Here is a 20,528-nt window from a genome sequence, read left to right as displayed (position 1 = left end):
ACAAGTCGTTTATTAAGCCCAACCCAAATTGTCCAAGCCCAACTTACCAGGACTCCACACGTGCAAATTCACACCGCATATATGTATATAATAATAATAATAATAATAATCTCCCTATTGTGTTTGCCAAAAAAACAAAATCAACATATCATTTTAACATATAAAATTTTATCAAAATTTTAATTTCTAAAAATTATTCCAATATTAATAGTTGAAATTTGTTATTCTGTTACAAAGAAAGTTATAATTTATAAGTGTTGTTACTCGAATATAATGATAAATTTATTGACTGAAAACGCCATTGTCAAATCACTTGAAATTTATAAAGAATATAATAATTAGAGGGTACAAGAAAGTTTCTGTACAAATACTCTAATACTTAAATTCAATATGCAAAACAATGAATACTTTAACTCTCGTTCCAAATCCTCTATAATTAAAATTATTTCAAATATTGTTTATCTTAATATTCCGAGTTCTATAATTTTTATAGATAGCATTTATCATAACATTCCGAAATCCATCAAAATTATAATTTTTATAGATAATGATTATCTTTTTTGTATAAGTTTTATGAAAATTTTCAAATGTCGAAGTTGTTGTGGGGTGCCCTAGGAAAATCAAAGTCAAAAATTCCAAAATTCCTATAAATATTCCAAGTAAGCTAAAAACTTAGATGACCTCAAAGAGTTTTCCAAGGCAAGAGTCTTCTAGAGCCTTCAGAGAGTTTTCGAGACACCTTAGCCCTTAGTATTTCTAAGGCTAAGACTCGTCCAAAGTTTCTTGGGCCCAAGCCATTCGAAAAGTTTTTGAATCCATCTTGAGGATGCTTATCAAGGGACTCTGATCCTGAAGATACCTTTAGGCCTTCCGCCCTCATCTGATACATTTCTCCTGAATAATCGAAAGACTCGTATCAATATGCCACATGTCACGTGAACTCTACTACCAAATGTTTGTAAATACTCACTTATTTCATGATAATGGGATTTTTTTTCGAACTCTCTAATTTTCTCACATAGATTCAGGACCTCGAAAATTTAGACTCTAGACCACACAGAACCATTTGGGAGACAACCCATTGAAGACTCTTATTTGAAACATATAACATATACACATACATGCGTTCATACTTTTACTTCATGATATCATTGTCTTACTTAGGCATTAGAAGGTCTACATGGGAAAGATTTATGTGTACTTCTAATTGTATTCTATGTTGCATGTCCTCTCGATGACATCCATCTGAAAACCCTTTCGAACCCTACGAAAGACTAGTCATCTAAAAACTTTTCAGGGATCAAGGCTACTGAAAACTCTCAAAAGCCATCGAGAGACTCCCTACATCTTGGCTCTCCTAGACAGTAGATCGAGCCCGATATATGTTGACCCTCATATGGTGCCTTGACCTTGAGTTTTGCCTGAATTGTTTCCAACAACGAATAAATTTAACTATTGTAATTAAATAATAAGAGTTATTTTGTACCTTTTTAAACAATATTTCAAAAAGTTATTTTGGACTTAAGTTTCTATTTTTATATTTTAATAGACTTTTACCCGGGATATATTAATAATTAAAATGTAAATTTATTATTCTTTAACTATGTCACCACAACTGCAAATAAATGAGAGTTATGGTTTATAAATAAAATAAATGATATATCCCTCCAATGAGAACCTATTTTGAGATAATATCATGATGTTAACAAGTAAATGTCGTATCTATGACAATTGACACCAAATCAAAATAGGTTGTGCCTCCTTATGGGATGCAGTAACTATTGTTTACTTCAACTACAACTATTTATGTCTACTGTATGCCAATAGAATTCTATGGTTCTTTTTCCCCTTATACGTCAAACATCCCTTCTATAAGGTTTCAAACACAAGTTGCGTAAATTAAATTCAAATTAAGATAGAATTAATTAATATATTTTTTTTAATATTTCTCAATTCTTTTATTCAACTAAAGTTGTCAACAATGTCACACCTAAAAAACAGTTTAAAAAAAAAAGGGGACTCTAGATAAAAGAGGAATCATGATTTAATGCTGTTTAACCTTAGTCGAATATTTCTCATTTCTTATTATGACATTGTGATCAACTTTAGCCGAATAACAAAACCATTTCTATGTTATTTAACCTTTTTTTTATTTTTTATTTTTTATTTTTTAATTAAATAGACATTAAGAAAATATTGATTAATTTTAACTTAATTTGATTTTAATTAACACTACGTGTGCGAAAAAAATGTTTAAAATTAGTTAAAGATCAATATTGATAATTAAAAAGAATTATAATATATTAAAACTCACCTAATATTGATCGACATTAACTAGTATCTAAAAGAAAATGATATCAAGGAACTTAATACCATACTTATCCAATATTAATCTATATGATGTGATATTTACAACTATGATTAATGCAAAAAGATGGATATATATATTTTTGCTAACAGAAGTTTAATAATTCTATTAAAAAAAACATAATTTTAGTAAACTTTTGGTTTGATAACCATTATTTATGTTTTGGAATTTCTCAAATAAATATTTTGTATATTTAATGAACATTTAAATTTTCAATTATATTTAATTTAATGAATAGTAAAATGAAAGTATTTAATTATATATTTTATATCAATACGATATAATAGACTTTTGATTTAATGGCCTTTATTGGACATCTGAAACTTCATAAATTAAATTTTAACATATTTAATGAGTTTTTTTTTTAAATTTCAATTCTATCCAATACATAATAAGATAGAAATCTTTAATTATATATACATATATATTTATAGATATATATGTCCTTTTTGTACACCATTATACTCCTTGTTTGTTACTGGTTCCAACATTATGAACAGTGTCAAGTGAAGTGAAGAGATCATAATTCACAATCTGATCAGATAAAAGAGATCAAAGTACAAAAGATTTTAGCATTTGTTCTTGGGAGTGAGTAAAGATATGAATGTAATTTCGGGAATTTTGAACGACGACAATAACATATCAAGCCTGAATCCTTGTAGGCGGACACAAAAGTCACCCGGCTGCTCAATGTGGCCATTGAAGAAGGCAGGCCAAGAACGTATTCATCACATAAAGAATGTCACTGAATTCTGCACTTTTAGTGTCCTACTGTGTTTCAAAGAGATTGGTCATACAATACAAGAGTTTATATGCCTATTCAGAAAGCAGCAATATCAGCTCTTCATTCAGATTTGTGAACAGCTCTGTGTGTGACGAAGATGCCGAGTTGCAGCCGGCGGGGAATCAAGCTTGACCAGTAGATACAACGATCACATGGCCAATTACTGCCGTGACAAGTCCCAGCAATGCCCCAGCAATAACCTATGATAGAGAACAGAAAAAAATTAGGAAAGTTTAGGACGAAAACTACTGGAGCATTCTTCTGCTTCTTGTATAAACGCTTATACGAGTGTATATTTGCCTCATTACAGCATCATCACCAACCATGAGTCTTAATCTTAGTAAATGGGATCAGCTACATAAGTTTGAAACCCCTCTGGGTCGAATAATCTCCTCAACACTTCTAGTATTAAAAGTGTTTTTCCTATTTCTGCCACTATACCATGGCTGGGTAGGCCAGTAGCAGTGAGTAGCCAACAATTAATGTCAAACTCGTCAAATCAAACAATATGAGTTCTATATTTGTCTAATTTACAAAAAATAAAAATAAGTTTTTAGGATTTCTCTCCTCTCCACTCACAAATCACCACCGCCTGTATCCTCTCTATCCGGACCTGAACAAGCCACCTCTATAGGGGCAGTAGAGACGCCTGGAGCTAACAGCTGGTAGCTTAACCAAAGGATTTTCAAACTCACGATCTATCAAAAAAGTGATGGGAACTCGTAGCCAGAAGAAAGTAGCAACATGATATAAAAATGGGACACCCTCAGTGCTCAATACCATTAGCAAATTTACATGTGGTTCATCTTCAACAAAGTATTTCTTTGTACAAGACATTCTTCAAACTGCTGGGCTAAAATGTTAATCCAATTGATTATAGTTTTTCAAAAAATTACTCCACAGAAAATGGAAAATTAGAAAACTTGTTCAAATACAAAAAATTTCTACAAGGAAAATGGAAATTTGTCAAATGCAGTTCTCCAAAATTGAACAGAACCTGGAAAATTCCTAAATATGAATTTTCCAAATTTTTCTTACTAATTTGCAGATCTGAAAACACAGTTCTCCACAAAATTGTTCCTAAAGCATCTCCATCTTTCTCTAACACAATTATATAAAAGAAAAACCCCACTCTCTTTCTTTTAACATATATTCCAATTTTCTAGATTGAAAATTAGTTTTGTGCACATCTAACATTTGAACACATTTTTCAAATTTTCTATATAAAAGTAAAACTAAAGATTTTATTAAAAAAAAAGTACATAGAAACTGGAAAACATTTTCCACAACTAAACAGCCTCAAAGTTTCTCCCAGTGAAGTGGCTCAGAAAAGAAGTGCCACTTATTCTTTCTTTTGTTGTAGAATTTATGTATGTGATTCGTAAACATAGCTTAACCATCAAACTTACTGACAATCTGGTATATAGGCCGAGAAAACATCAGTGAGGTCATTTTCATCAAAACTAACTTTCAGTCAGTTATCTACCATTCTGGTGTTGATAACAGAATCACGCTTTCAGATGATGGGGCATGATTTAATGCTAAATACCGGCACATATTCAGACCTAATTGCAGCAGTAAGGTTTAGATTTAGAAAAATGTCAATGCAAGAAAGAACAAGTAATAAATACATGTATAAAAAAGTAAAGACAGCACTGAGGGCAACATGGAGGGAATGCATCCAGATAATTCAGCAATCAACAACCAATTGATGAAGGATGGTAAGGAAATACAATTTGATCCAATTCAGGTGATGGAAGAACAAGAATCTCAAAGTAGGACTCTAGGGTTGGAGAATTGATTAGGTGCCACATATAACATGCTGGCCTCTTTCAACTAACTGGATTATGCTCTTAAGTTGAATTTAGTATTATTGATCTCTTTTTTTTGGGAATTTACTTGTGATGCATAATCTAATCTCCCCTGTTTACAGGCCTATATCATAAACCATGCCTTTTCTAATCTTCCCCATTCTCCAAGAAGAGGGTGGTGGTAAATAGTAAAGTAAGGTATCATCTTATCATAACAACATTCAAATATAGTCAGTTTAATTTTATCAAATACAATCAAATAACCAGTAATATACCAATTAAACATGCTAGTAGTCCAATGGTTTACCTGTAGCGGAGTGTGCCCAAGAAGTTCCCTTAGTGGTCTGCTCTCAGCCAGAGGATGTTCAGCAGGAAGTTCGTACACTATTTGATTCAAAACCTGAGGTTCAGTGAAACCATAAACAAGTTTTTAGAAAAAAGGAAATCATAAACAAGTTGAATCCAAATCTCTCCAGGATGCCTGGCAGCTACGTAGTATTAAAATTAGAATATTCCCACACACTCTCAACAAAACAAGATTTAACACTATACAAAAGCGTGTACATTTGAGTGTGTTCTGTGGTGTGGACTAGAGAAGGCAGGGATAGGGGCAAGAGTGAGAGAGAGAATCACACCTCTGCTTGGCGACCAGCATGTAGCCGCACACCAAATGCATCATACATCACCTGCCATAACCTTCTTACCATTAGAAATTTCAAAGTGATTGCTCATAAGGCAGTATGGAGAAATAATAACTAAAAGAAGCATCCTCTCATATCGTGCAAGTATCTAGCATAAAGATGGAACACGACAACAAATAAATGTCTGGATAATTGTAGGTCAGCATGCTGGATATGGAGACATCTGAGAAGGATAGCAATCAATTAGATAGAAGGATTTCTGAATGTGAATTGGATGACTGTTGAGGTGATCCTAGGAGGAGAAAGAAAGAATTGCAGCAGTGGGAAGACCAAAGTGGACAATTGAGTTTCCTACTTGTCAGAGTGTGTCTCCTAAGAGACCAGGGTAGAGGACGCTCAGGCTAAGCTACGTATTGAGGGTATCAAATGACTCAGACCTTGAGCATCAACTCAGCACGTGCCAATGAAACATGATTGAGATATTGATATCCAGGTCTGAATTTTCTGGTGCCCGTTTTGTTTTGAAGCAATATATAACATTTTTGAAAAAGCAAATGTTCAAGATTTATGATCATATGCGAACATTTGGAGGTAGTAGCTTGATGTGTATTCATCTTAGATTAATCTCAGATGTAACAATGTTGAAAGTCTGGAGACATTCTTAACATTGGATAAATGAAAGTTGCAAATCAAGTTAAAATATGATATATCGCAGTTGAATTTGAATTTAATAGCATATTCTGGTCAAAATCCACTTGATATACCACCCCATCATGTATGTGTTACATGCAACAGTGTGACACTAAAGACTAATTACCCATAAGTATTATATGAATCAACATCCAATTAGAACTTCAGGACAATATTCAACCAAAAGTAGGCCTTACTTTAGTAAACAACTCATACAGAACTATAAATGCTTTCGCAAAGAATGACATAACCAGATTTAAGTCAAGGATCATACAACACATGCAAATATTGCTGCAGTTGCAAAAAGTGATCCTCCAAATCCATCTAGCAAACCTACAGCTGCAGCAAGAGAAGTGACAGTTGCAGAATGGGAAGACGGCATCCCACCAGATCCAATAAGCTGCTTGAGATCCCAGCGTCTTTCCTTGTACCTGCAAATCTATGAAAGTTTAAGACTCTTAGAATGAACAAATTAACACACAACCATAATATTGAGATAAAAAATGCCAAAAAGTTTAGGACTCTTAGAATGAACAAATAAACAGTAGAAATAAATTTATAATAAAAGTGACAACCTGTCGTGTACCTAGGGTTTAGCCTAGGGTTGGATTGGAAATTGAGAGAAATTGGATGGAAATTAGACAGAGAGGGGGGCAAAATGCAGCAAGAAATGGGAAAGGATTACAAAGGGACAGCAAAGAGAGGGAATTGTAATAGAGAAGGGGAGAAATTAGAGAGAGAAGAGGGGAAACGAGAGGGAGATTGGGAGAGAATTCTAGAGAGAGAAATCAGAATTTCATTTATCAATTCAAACGTAATTCCTCCCATCCTTAGCTGTGGCTTATATATAGGCTAACAACCTCCCCACATGCATCCATGTGCAATACAACAAATCGTTTAACTGCCTATAGCTAAGGACAAAGCCCTATAACAGAAAAAGGAAATTGAAACAAGTCTTTGGAAAATTTAAGAATGCTTGCTTGATTAATTCCGAGAGGTTTGGAGAATATATATAAGTTCTAGCCTAATCCTTTTCCTATAAAGTAGGAAAGGATATGAGCTATCTACTCCTAAAATCTAAGAAACACTATCTCCTAAAAATTAGGAGATAAAACAGATATAAAATATAACATTTACAAATTATTTACACTAATTATCTACTACTAAAAACATCTTAGAATAATCTTTAATAACTACTGAGTCTTGTAAAGCTTCTCCACTCCTTTTCAATGTAGACTTCTTCTTCTTTTACTGAATTCTCGTCCAACACTCCCCCTCAAGCTGGAAAATAGATGGAAGTCATTCCCAGCTTGCTAATTAGGAACTCAAAGTTGGATATGTTGTTGTCATTGTATCAACCACTTGATCACTAGAAAGTATATAAGACAGATTTATCCCTCTTTCTTCAATCTCCCTTTCTATAAAGTTTCTATCAATTCTTACATGCTTCATTCGATCATGTTACACTAGATTTTTAACAATGCTGATAACAGATTTGCTATCACTGAATACTTTTGTTTGTTGAAATAGAACTATCCCCAAGTCCTCCATTAGTCTTTCTAACCAAATCACCTCACATATCCCATGCGCAATAGCCTTGAACTCGACTTCGGCACTGCTGCGAGCCATAACTGATTGCTTCTTGCTTCTCCATGTAACCATATTACCAAATACTTTGGTACAATACCTTGAAGTGGATCAATTGTCCTCTTTAGATCCAACTCAATCTACATCCACATAGCCTTTAATTCCCTTGTTTTCAGATTTCTTAAACATCAGTCCCTTCCCAGGTGTTCCCTTTAAATATCTTAAAACATGTTGAACAGCATTCGTGTGTTTTTCAGTAGGTGAATGCATATATTGACTGATTACACTCGTTGAATAGGCTATATTTGGCCTAGTTAAAGACAAATAAATTAATCTTCCAACTAATCTTTGATACCTCTCTTTGTCCACCGGAGCATCATCACCATTCTCTTCAAATTTCCAGCCTTTCTCTAGGGGAGTTCCAACTGGTTTGCAGGCTGTCATTCCTGTATCCTTTAGCAAATCCAAGGTATACTTCCGTTGTGAGATGAATAGGCCTTCTTTGCTTCGGGCTACCTCCATGCCTAGGAAATACCTCATGGTTACTAGGTCTTTTACTTCAAACTCAGTCTTCAATTGCTTCTTTAGATTATCAATTTCTTGCAAATCATCTCCTGTCATAATAATATCATCAACATAAACAATCAATATAGCCCTTTTTTCCATTTTCATTGTGCTTAATGAACAAGGGATGATCGGATTAGCCTTGTTTGTATCCTAGCCAATTAAGTGTCATGCTAAATTTATGGAACCAAGCCCTCAGTGACTGTTTGAGTCCATAAAGGGACTTCTTAAGCTTGCACGCAATTCCACTATCAACTTCTTACTCAAAACTGAGGGGAACCCTCATATAGAACTCCTCATCCAAATCGCCATTAAGGAAAGCATTCTTAATGTCAAATTGAAAGAGGGGTCAATCAAAATTTATAGCAAGAGATAATAATACCTGAATGGAGTTTAGCTTAGCAACCAGTGCAAATGTCTCTTCATAGTCGATGCCGTAGGTTTGAGTAAAGTCTTGTGCAACTAACCTAGCCTTGTATCGTTCAATACTTCCATCAGACTTGTGTTTAATTGTAAATATCCACTTACAGCCAATTAATTTCTTGTTTGGTGGCAATGGAACCATCTCCCAAGTCTTGTTTCCCACTAAGGTAGCCATCTCTTCCATCACGGCCATTCTCCACTTAAGATCATTCATAGCAGTTTGAATATTCTTGGGGATGTCAGTGCTGTCAATCTTAGCCACAAAACTCCTGAACTGTGGAGTCAATTTTGTATATGTTAGATGATTAGACATTGGGTATTTAACACATGATCTTACCCCTTTGCTCATGCTATAGGAACAACCCAATCCAAACCATCTTCTTCTTTAGCATTGTTGTCAACATCGAGTGTGGTTGTCCCCTTGTCATTATCACTATTTTCCTTTGCAGGACCAGCCTTAGAAAATGATGGTTGGTCTTGCTTTGGTTATGGCCGACCTTTAGGTCTTCTTGAGGAAGAATAAAGAGTTAGGGTTATTGTTTGTTGTAGATGGGGGCTGATGTGAGGCTAGATCAGAATCTGAGGTATGGGAAATTTTAGGTTCAATAGGGTTAGAAGCCAGTTCTACTGGTGTGTGATCATGAGATATTGAGCATTCTCCCCCTTGAGGACATACTAGTAGGAAATGATCAATAGAAAACAAGGGAGGAGAAGGATCATTAGGGACTGTTTGAGGTGTGGTAATGGAATAGAATGGATGATCCTCATAGAATGTTACATCAGTGGAAACAAAGAATCTGTGACTAGAAGGACAATATCGCTTGTATCCTTTTTGAGAGGGAGAATACCCCCACAAAGATGCATTTTTTAGCCTTTAGGGTCCAATTTGGTTTGGGATAGGGCATTGTTGTGAACATACACAATGCATCCAAAGACCTTCGGAGCAATAGAAAGACAAGCAGAAATGTGAGGATACATAGCGCTGAGGATGCTAAGGGGTGTTTGGAATTGTAGGGTTTTTGAAGGGAGACAATTGATTAAGTAGGCGGCAATGAGGATAGCTTCTCCCCAATAGGAATGAGGAACATTTGTGGTAAATGTCATAGCTCTAGCCACTTCTAGGAGATGACGATTTTTCCTTTCAGTCACACTATTTTGTTGGGGTGTATATGGGTAAGAGTTTTGGTGAAAGATACCATGCTCGGCCAAGTAGTTTGTGAAATCATTTGAAAAATACTCTCGGCCATTATTGATTCGAAGGATTTTTATAGAAGCTCAATTAGCTTATATAATCTTTTGAACATGTTACAAGCTTCTGATTTTTCCATCATTAAATACACCCAACAAGCCCTAGAATGATCATCTATAAATGTAATAAATCATCTCGCACCAATGATTTTAGGATGTTTAGAGGGTCCGCAAATATCACTATGAATTAAATGGAAGGGTTTAAAGGGTTTATACAATTGAATAGGATGATGTGATCTAGGTTATTGTCACGACCCTAAGATTTAACTAGGGTCTAGGAAGGAATTGGGAAGGATTCGAGAGGGAAACGGAGAAGAATTGGAGGGAGATATACAATAGAAACAAAAGAAATGAGAGAGAATTAGGAAGAATGAGAGGGAGAAAGTAAGGAGGGAAAATATGAATTCACTATGTTATTTCAGCATACCTTTACATACTAGAGCCTATTTATAAGCTATTTAATAGTAAATAAAATCTGGAAAATAGCACCCATGTGCTTCTAACAACTCACAAAATACCTCCTACTAACTACTACAACCTTATTACAATAATACCCTTCTAACTACCCTTGAGTTGTGACAGTTATTTAGCAAGAGTGCATTGTTTACATGTAAGAACCTGCTCTTTATTGCTGAAAAAATCAGGATACAAGAATTTAAGGTAAGGTAGGCTAGGGTGTCCTAAGCATTTATGCCATAACAAGACCTTGGCATTGGTGCTTACACTTAGGACAACTTTAGCATTGCCAATCATCCTCCCTGAGGTTTGATCCTGAAAAACACAATAGGAAGGATAGAAAATTACATTGCAATTCATATCCTTAGTGATCTGGCTAACTGATAGCAAATTATGTTCCAAACCAAGAACATATAGCACAGAATTGAGCTTCAGTTTTGACATACATACTATTCCCATACCCAAAACAGGTGAAGTGGTTCCAACGGCCATAGATATGTTAATGGATGAGTCACATAGAGTGTAATCAGTCATAGACCTTGTTGAATTTGTCATATGGTCTGAAGCACCCGTGTCAATCACCCACATATTCTTAGAACAATGCTTAGAAACCAATTAATAGTTTTGGAGATTACCTTGCAATGCTAGAGAGGTAGTGAACTGAGAATTATTGGTGCTGGGTCGAGTTGTACCTTGATTTAGGAGCCTGTACAAGGCTTGAATTTGGTCTTCGGATAGATTCAAACTTGGTTTATTTTCTGTTGGAGCCTCAACATTGTAAGTTGATCTGGGATTGTCTTTCTTTGGTCGTGGCTTCCAATTTGCTAGTTTGTCATGGATCTTCCAGCAATTTTCCTTAGTATGGTTGGGCCTCTTGCAATGGTCGCACCATACTTTTTTCCTTCACTTGATTCCTTGTAAAAAATTCCCCTTGTTTAACAGACGCAAGATTGAATTCTAGTGGGACAAAACTGGGTGTGATGGGTGTTGAAGCAATCACTTTTCTCCTGCTCTCTTCCCTTCTAACTTCAAAAAAAACTTCCTTGAGAGATGGTAGGGGCTTTGTGCCCAATATCCTTCCCGGAACTTCATCCAAATCAGGGTTAAGACCATGTAGGAAGTCAAAGATTCTATCTTTTTCTATCATCTTATTGTATTGAGTACTATCAGCCGGAGATTCCCAACTAAGTTTATAAAACATATCCATCTCATGTCATAACTCCACCAAAGTATTAAAGTATTCAGTCACACTATTCATACCTTGTTTGGTTGTTCTAATAGCTGATCAAATTTCAAAACATTGAGAGAAATCCTCCAAATCAGAATACATCTCTTGGACTGATTCCCAAACTTCCTTGGTTGTTTTGTAGAATAGGTATGTTCTCCCTATTTATGGCTCCATAGAATTTATCAACAACGCCATGATAATGGAATTTTCTGCCTCCCAAAGACCATAGTTGGCTATAATCGATGGTGGGATAGGAATCGATCCCGTTAGATAACTAGATTTTCCTTTTCCTTTGTCACTAACATCACCGATTGAGACCATTCTCTAAAATTACTCCCATTTAGCTTATGTTGAGTAATTTGTAGAGGATGGTTATCAATAGATGTTGCAATGAGATTAGATGGCGTTGGAGGTGGGATAGAAGTACTTGGAGAAGAAGTAGCAAAGGCCTCGGTTAGGGTTGGGTTTGGATTAGTTTCGGCCATGGATAAAACTGGAGTGAGTCACTGCAGTTTCTAATTGAATAGGGCTTTGATACCATAAAACAAATCTTTAGAAAATTCAAGAATGCTTGCTTGATTAATTCCGGGAGGTTTAGAGAATATATACAAGTTCCAGCCTAATCCTTTTCCTATAAAGTAGGAGAGGATATGAGCCATCTACTCCTAAAATCTAGGAAACACCATCTCCTAAAAATTAGGAGATAAAACAGATACAAAATATAACATTTATAGATTATTTACACTAATTATCTACTACTAAAAACATCTTAAAATAATCTTTAATAACTACCGAGTCTTGTAAAGCTTCTCCACTCCTTTTCAATGTAGATTTCTTCTTCTTCTTTTACTAAATTCTCATCCAATAGAAATTACAATTATTGTATAATGCATGTAAACTCCTACTATTATATTTACTAATATATCCTTGGGAATCCTTAGGGTCATGACAATTCCCCTCTCCTTCAGAGAGTTATTGTCCTCAAGAACTTACAGCAAGTAGCCATTGCTCTTCATCCAATCCCAGCCTTCTCTATCTGGTTTATTCTTCTTTCTTTCTTTCTCCTTCTAGGCCGCTTCCTTTGCACTTTTATGTTCTTTCTATTTTGCTTTTCCTCCCAATTTAGAATGTACTCTTTGAGAGTCTTTATACAGAGATTATGCCAGTGAACAAGCAGTCCAACAACAACCTCCTCTTCCATCTTCTCTCAAGCCTTGTGGTAGTACTTCTATTTTGTCCACTTAAGTTGTTCCTTCCCTGCCAAAACTAGCACTGGAGACTATTTGAGACCTACTTTAACCCAAGTCAAGGACAGCTCAGCCTGCTTCGGAACCAAAGTCCCATCGAAAGAATGCCTTTCTCAAACTCTAGCTTCTTCCTTTAATCCAAGTCCTTGATGAATGCCAGTCCAAGTTCATCAGCCTTAGGATCAGTTTCCGTACAACCAATATAAGATTGTTTAAGTCCTAATTGTTCAATCAAACCTTCTTCAACTGCATATGAACCTTCACAATTTTGACCCTACCTAGGATGGATGTTACAGGCATTCCATTCTCAGATCTAGCCTGTTTTATAATCAACTTATCTAATGGATCCATGTTTCGTTCCAAATCTAATTGTTCCTTAGATTTCAATGAGTCCAAAATATGAGGAAAGACTCCAACACCAGCATCCGCACCGATGGCTGGTCCTTCACTCGGATTTGGCTGATCCAATGCTACTCCATTAGCATCTCTATCTCTCTGATTCTTCATCAGTGCTTCCAACATTAATTCATGGAGCCTGGCACTATTAGCAGCATGCTTGAGAGTCCTGAGCTGAAGCACCATCACCATTGGCATCAACTCTTCGTTTAAGCTAATTATGAAGCTTGAAGCGAAATAGGTCTCTGTCAAATAGGGGTTAAGATTGAGCATCAGGGTCTTCAGCTCTTCAAACCTCAATTGGTACTCCATCACTGACCATTCCTGCCTGATTTTGTTGAACTCTTCCACCACATTAGACAAGCCCTGATCTCCAAACCTCTCCTTAGGCTACCCTATTGTAAGGGACTCCTCTTAGTTAGAACTTCCATGATAATCATTTGAAACATTTCTTCTCAGTTTATCGAAGAATTCAAGGGGAAGGCTGACGTTATACCTCTTAGTCAGCATCCTTCCAAACTCCTGCAGCTACTCTCATACTACACAACCCCATTCCATGCACGATTCGTGTATCACTCCTCTTGTTTCCTTGTCCAATCGGTTGGACTCATTATCAAATTTCTTTTCCCCTGTCTCGTGCTTTTAGCCAAAATCCTAATGATTTCTACCTTCGACTAAAAATACAGCATTCTTCAACTGCAATTTAGACTCCACTTGTTTCATGTGTGCACTGCTCCCCATGGCTGGCTTCTCATGAACATGGCATCCCATTGAAAATGCAACACTCTTCTGCAGCAATTGAGACCCCCATTGTCTCATGCATGCATTGCTCCCCATGGTCGGATTCTCATGAACATAACACTTCGAAGACCAAGGGGTAGGGTTTCTATACATACCGCTCTTCTTCGAAAAAGTTAACCAGATTTAAAAGCTAGAATCAACCTCTTGTTTCCTTTACTCGTAGCCTAGAGTGCCAATAATCAACAAGCAAGATAAGTTGGAAGAATTCGCTTCTCAAATGGAATTTGCCTCTGATTTTACTTCCCTTATGTCACTGCTTCACAGTACCAGCCTTGTGGTACTACTAATTGATTCGCAATTAGCTACTCCAAATCCGCCTCCTATATTGATCGACTCTGATGCAGTCGATACAATTTGTCAGATTCAAGCCCAAAATCACCTGACCTGCTTTGTCCTTTAATTCCAAGCACAAAACACCAAAATTAGCGGCTGAGGGTTACTCACCTGCTTCGCCTTCCAAATTCGAATGTTCGAACTAAGGGATGCTCTCTCGCTTGGAAATTAACCACGTCAACTGGCAATAGCCTAAGCTGATTGGAATTCACTTGGCTAGATCATTGTCGAAGTCCTCATCCCGAACTCCAAACCTAATTGTTGCCACAGTCGATACTTTCTAAATCAGATCAGAAGCAACTGCCTATCTGCCGTCAATCAAGACTTACAATGGCCATGACCCACCCCAATCACTGTCCAATAGCCGCAACCACTATCTTGGCTTCGGAATTCAACGAAATTGCTTCACCTAATCACCAACATAAATCACCGTGGAGATCAATAACAAAGTTGTATCCTCGCTCACCTCCAAAAGTCGAACAAGCTTCCTGATCACAAGTCGAGAGTCGTCTGTAGCTCAATTTACCCAATTGCTTCCTACGACTCGAAGAACCGCTCACTTCGTGCCGCTCACTTCGTGTCACTCACGAATTGCAACGAGATGTGATTGTCAAGCCTCACCCTTCTTTAATCGGCTTTGACACCGTCTTTCAAGGTCACCTCAATTCAGTTTCAAGGAACACCTCGCTTGGTGATGATTTGTCCTTGGTTCCTTAGGAATTAGATCGAAAATGTTGGTCAATTGGTTCTGTTGAAGCTCCTCAATAGTTCGCCCGTATTGTCGTATTTGCCTCAATTCACGTCTAGAACTGATTGAAATCATAGCCGAGGAACGATGCTCTGATACCAATTGTCATGTACCTAGGGTTTAGCCTGGGGTTGGATTGGAAATTGAGAGAAATCAGAGAGGGGGAAATGCAGTAAGAAATGGGGAAGGATTATAGAGGAACAACAAAGAGAGGGAATCAGAACAGAGAAGGGGAGAAATTAGAGAGATAAGAGGGTAAACAAGAGGGAGATTGGGAGAGAATTTTAGAGAGAGAAATCAGAACTTCATTTATCAATTCAAACGTGATTCCTCCCATCCTCAGTTGTGGCTTATATAGCTCTAACAGCCTCCCCACATGCACCCATGTGCAATACAACAAATCGTCTAATTGCCTATAGCTAAGGACAAAGTCTGGTAAATCACACCAAAGATCACTAAACTTTAGTGTGTTTTTTATTTTGGTCACTAAACTTTAATTCTTTTCAATGTAATCACAAAAGTTTAAAAAGTTTTGTAATGTGGTCACATATAAGATTTTTCAGCCACTTTATAGCCGGAGTGGGTGACGTGGCGCTGATGTGGCAAACAATAAAAATATTGTGCAATAATATTTTAATATAATATTATTATATATTAACACGTGGCACTTTCTGATTGATTGTCATTACATAATAATTTTTATTATTTGCCACATTAGCCAAAAAATCTTATATGTGATCACATTGTAAAACTTTTTAAACTTTTGTGATCATATTGAAAAGAATTAAAGTTTAGTGACTAAAATAAAAAACACACTAAAGTTTAGTAATCTTTGGTGTGATTTACTTGGACAAAGCCCTATAACAGAAAAAAGAAAAGGAAATTACAATTATTGTATAATGCATGTAAACTCCTACTACTATATTTACTAATCTATCCTTGGAGTCGTGACACAACCATTCACCAAAACTAAATATAGCAATCTAGGGGAAGTGTTAGTGATATTATTACTTGTCTGCTATTCTTCAAAAAACTTAGTTTTAGATTTTGTTTTGTAGTAATGATCCCCAACATATCTTTTAGAGCACAATGTTGAAAAAAAAGAAAAAAAAATGAATTGTGATGGTACCATGAAATAATTGTGGGAAAATTAGCATTGCAACACCAACAAGGTGATATTCAAGTTATCTTGCCACAGAAGGTGGGACCCAAGAAGTGAATCAAGGAGTCAAAAACTTTCCTTTATTTGTTTTGTAGTGATGATCTCCAACATATATTTTTCAAGCATTAATTAATTGTAGGATATTAGCATTACAAAACCACAGGGTGACCTAAATTTTCTTGCCACGCACAGTTCAGGTTTAATTCGATTTTCATGAAGGTCTGTCTCCCTTCCATTTTCCTAGCAAGTAAGGACTTCTATAACCACACCCAAAAAGTGACTTATCATCCCTCCACCAATTTTCCTTACTTGGAAAGAATACAAAAAAATAACAATCATAAGACTTAATCCCACTAGACGAGGTCTAGAACTCCAGCCATCATGATTCATAGGCATATCCTCTGCAAGGTCATTATATTTTGTCATTTTAAGGGTTCCCCATGAAGTTTTTGGGTCTTCCTCTCCTTTTTTTGCTACAAACTTCATTCATTCCATCCACTCACTTCACAGGTGCATATATTAATTTTCCTTTTACGTGTCAAAGGTATCCTGATCACATATCCCACATCTTCTCTTCAATAGGTGTCACTCCAGCCTCATCACATACAATCTCCTTTCTTTTTTTGTCTTTTAGCACATCCATAGTGATCTTTTTCATCTCAATTATGCTCATATTTTGCACATGTTAGTACTTTAATTGTCCAACATTTTGAGCCTTACAATAAAGATGGTCTTATAGCTATCCGATAAAACTTCCTTTTTAACTTTTTAGGGATTTTCCAATGACATAAAATGGTCAATATACTTCTCTACTTTAACCATCATGTCTTAATTCTATGATTAAATGATCAAAATTATAAATGGCCAACAAAATCACATGTTTATACTGGATCCAGATAGAAAACTCATGCTTGTGCTGGATCTTGGTAGAAAACAATACAAAAAACAAGTCGTCTTTCTAAGTTTATTAACATGAAAAGTATAATAGTAACACTAGTTCATTACGGTACAGTGCTAAACCCTAATTTGCCAAATTATCAAGCAATTTCCCAGAGACAATTACAACAACATATCAAGCCTTACGCGGGAAGCAAATTCCAGATACGGATTAAAAAAATGGGGCTAAACGTCCAAATAGAAACAAAAGTATAACGACAAATAAATACAGATTGCATCCATTATCTTTTGACTATTTACATCATAAATAAGTCGGGGAAACAAAATCCAAGTCAATCGGAGATACAGAGAAGTGGGGTTACCAGGTGGTGAAGAACTTGATTAATTGGGCGATCGCGAAGGCCAGGAGGGCGGAAATGAGAGGGTAATTCGTAAATACAGACAAAGACGATGACGAAGACAGAGAAGACGTCGTCATGGCCCTATTCTGCATCACCGATCCAGATGAACCAGCCAAGTCATCCATCAACCCTCCCTCCATACACACACACACACACACGTAAACAAAACCAAAATTCACCAAATCTCTCCCTTAATCTTTATCTATATCTATGTATATAACCCGATCAAGAAAGTATATTTCTGAGGAATGCAAGACCAGAAAGGTGGAGAAAGAGAGAGGAGAAAACTGATTCAGTCAACGGGGGGAGAGAGCGTGTTTCCTTCTTTCTTTCTTTCGAGAGAGAGCGTGTTCCCTTGTTGCTTCTGCAGCCACGGATCTGTCGCGCGCGCTCTCTCTCTCTGCAATTGGGTTTGGACGTGAATATGCGTCGCATCCTCCCATCAAGTTTGGGAATATGCCTGTCCCACACATACATACATACATAATATTAACACTAATAATAATAATAATCCTATTTATAACATTCATTCATTTTTTAACAATCAATTTGATACTTAATAAATTATAAATACATTTTCAAGAAATTAATAACAGATGCGCTCTGAGTCGAGGCCTACTAACAAAGGCCTGCCTGCCTGGCTCACAGTCAAAAAGAGAACAACCCCCCAATATAGAGATTCGAAAGGCCTCCTCCTCAGGTGAAGAAAGAATCTCCAATAGACTCTCTCTTTGAGTAAACTTCACAAATGAAGAGGTGAGAGACCCCTTGGTCTCTTATAATAGGCATACCCCTCAAGTCAAGGTATTCCCGTGCAAACTTATCACTTCTATAATCATATGATGATGATCTTGCAATAAATATGTACACCATCCATAATCATTTTCATCTCAAATAAATCTTGATATGACCAAAATGTGTCCCTTTTGAGTTGGCACGCTCCTTTATAAGCAGGGCTTATCTTTCTAAATTAAACAAGGTAAGTGATATGTCATAACTTTAAGATAAATATTCTATAATTTTCTTTGCTTTCCCACTTCCTGCAAAAGTCCGATTTAACCATTGGAGGTTTGGTCTCCTCCTCATAGATATCAAGTAGTTTGGAGATGGTTCCTAGACACATAAATTCTATTATTATATCTTATCCATAACAATTAACGTCATATGTGAAAAAATAATAAAAAAAGCCTAAAAAATGACAATAATCCACATAAGATTCCAAATTGGTCAAAATCAACAAAACAACGAAGAGTCTGATATTCAATCTCCTGGAGACCCCCCAAAGACTATTGGAAACTCTCTTGACGAGAACTCTAAGAACTCTCGAGTTGACTTCTTCAATTGCCTCTTTCATTGAGTACGAAGCACTCTAAACACAACATAATAAGAGCGTTCAAACTCTTTAAGAGATGACAAACTTCTTATAGAGTATTATTTTGCATGCTCTATTACCTCCAAGTTCTTTGTGATAAAGGGGCAGACCAAACTAACCTTATGAATATCTCTATGATTCTCAAGAGCAAGGCGGATTTAGACAAAATTAAGAATATATATATATTATATTTATTTTAAATATATATTTTGCCCCCCTCACTCTCACTCTCACCCTCACCCTTACCCCACCACCACCACCGAAAATCTAAAAAAGTCGCCCTTCCCAACCAAATTAAATATTATATTCACTTTAAATGTCTCCCACTAGACTCTCTCCTTCCTTACTCCAACAAAATTAAAAATTATAATAATTATATTTATTATAAATTTTATCTAACACTAATTTCTCTCTTCCCTCACCTATCGTCTCTTCCACCCTTGACTGAAAATCTGAAAGCTCAAATGCCATTTTTCCAATATCTTTCTTTTTTATTTTCTCTCAAGAATACATCCATAAACATTGATTTTATAAAACCTAACCGTCTGATCTTGAATCTGATCGTATTTTCACCATAAAAGTGGCATCGATCTATAAGAAGATAAGTCTTTTAGAATTTTTAGCAATTATTTTTACTTTTTCAATACAAATCCATAATATATGTGATATAATATTTTGACATCATATTACAATAATTTTTTTATCAATATAAATAATTGTTGTATAATTTTAAATTTTATATTTTTTATCATCGTTGTTCACCCCTCCTACTTAAATATTCTGGCTCCACCCTTGCTCTCGAGTCTTCTTTTCCCCAAAACTCCTAGTATGGGAGATTCTCAATAGGCTCTCCCAAGACCAGCTCGACCTTGTGAAGTAGATTTGGTCGGATGAAAAGGTAAATCCAAGAAATAGCTTCTTTGGAAGAAGAAATATCCCAAAATCATTGAAAGCACAATTGTCGAAGAAGATTGAGTTCCTTTAAAAAAATTAGCCCGATAAAGTACAAAAAGGTATGATAGGTTTGAAATGCTATAGTACATACCCAAGAGGGAGATGAATTGGATAATTTAAAAAATATAATAGAACTTAAAATCTTTTTGATTGAATTTGAAAAATCCTTGATTCAAAAATAGATTAATGATTTAAATATAGGTTAAATAAAATACCAACTTGCAATGCTTGAAGAAGGAAAAATGAAACAAGAAGACACAAGAATTTATAGTAATTCAGCTTATCAAGTCTAATCTACTACCTTAGTTACTTACTAAGAATTTTGAAACGAATCCACTAAAAATCCTTTACTTGAATCAAGTAAGTTCTCTAGTCCAATGACTAAAAAAAATACAATTCCTCCTATACAATGTAGAC

The 20,528-nt window shown here is 35.8% G+C and overlaps 1 protein-coding gene across 1 annotated transcript; it reads right to left on the bottom strand.

The window, feature by feature from the left end:
* Window positions 1–2,911: 2,911 nt before the first annotated feature.
* On the bottom strand, window positions 2,912–18,251 carry LOC127798095 (uncharacterized). The gene is made up of 5 exons (XM_052331410.1): window positions 17,747–18,251; window positions 6,569–6,725; window positions 5,599–5,649; window positions 5,271–5,363; window positions 2,912–3,352 (listed from the first exon to the last, which is right to left on the bottom strand). Exons 1-5 carry the CDS (start codon window positions 17,923–17,925, stop codon window positions 3,275–3,277), a joined length of 558 nt encoding a protein of 185 aa, XP_052187370.1. The 5' UTR covers window positions 17,926–18,251; the 3' UTR covers window positions 2,912–3,274.
* Window positions 18,252–20,528: the final 2,277 nt, after the last annotated feature.

The sequence above is a fragment of the Diospyros lotus genome, chromosome 3 (assembly GCF_014633365.1).
Source record: "Diospyros lotus cultivar Yz01 chromosome 3, ASM1463336v1, whole genome shotgun sequence".
Lineage (NCBI taxonomy): Eukaryota > Viridiplantae > Streptophyta > Magnoliopsida > Ericales > Ebenaceae > Diospyros > Diospyros lotus.
The sequence above is the reverse complement of the archived record's forward strand: the minus strand, read 5'-3'. Positions and strand labels throughout refer to the sequence as shown.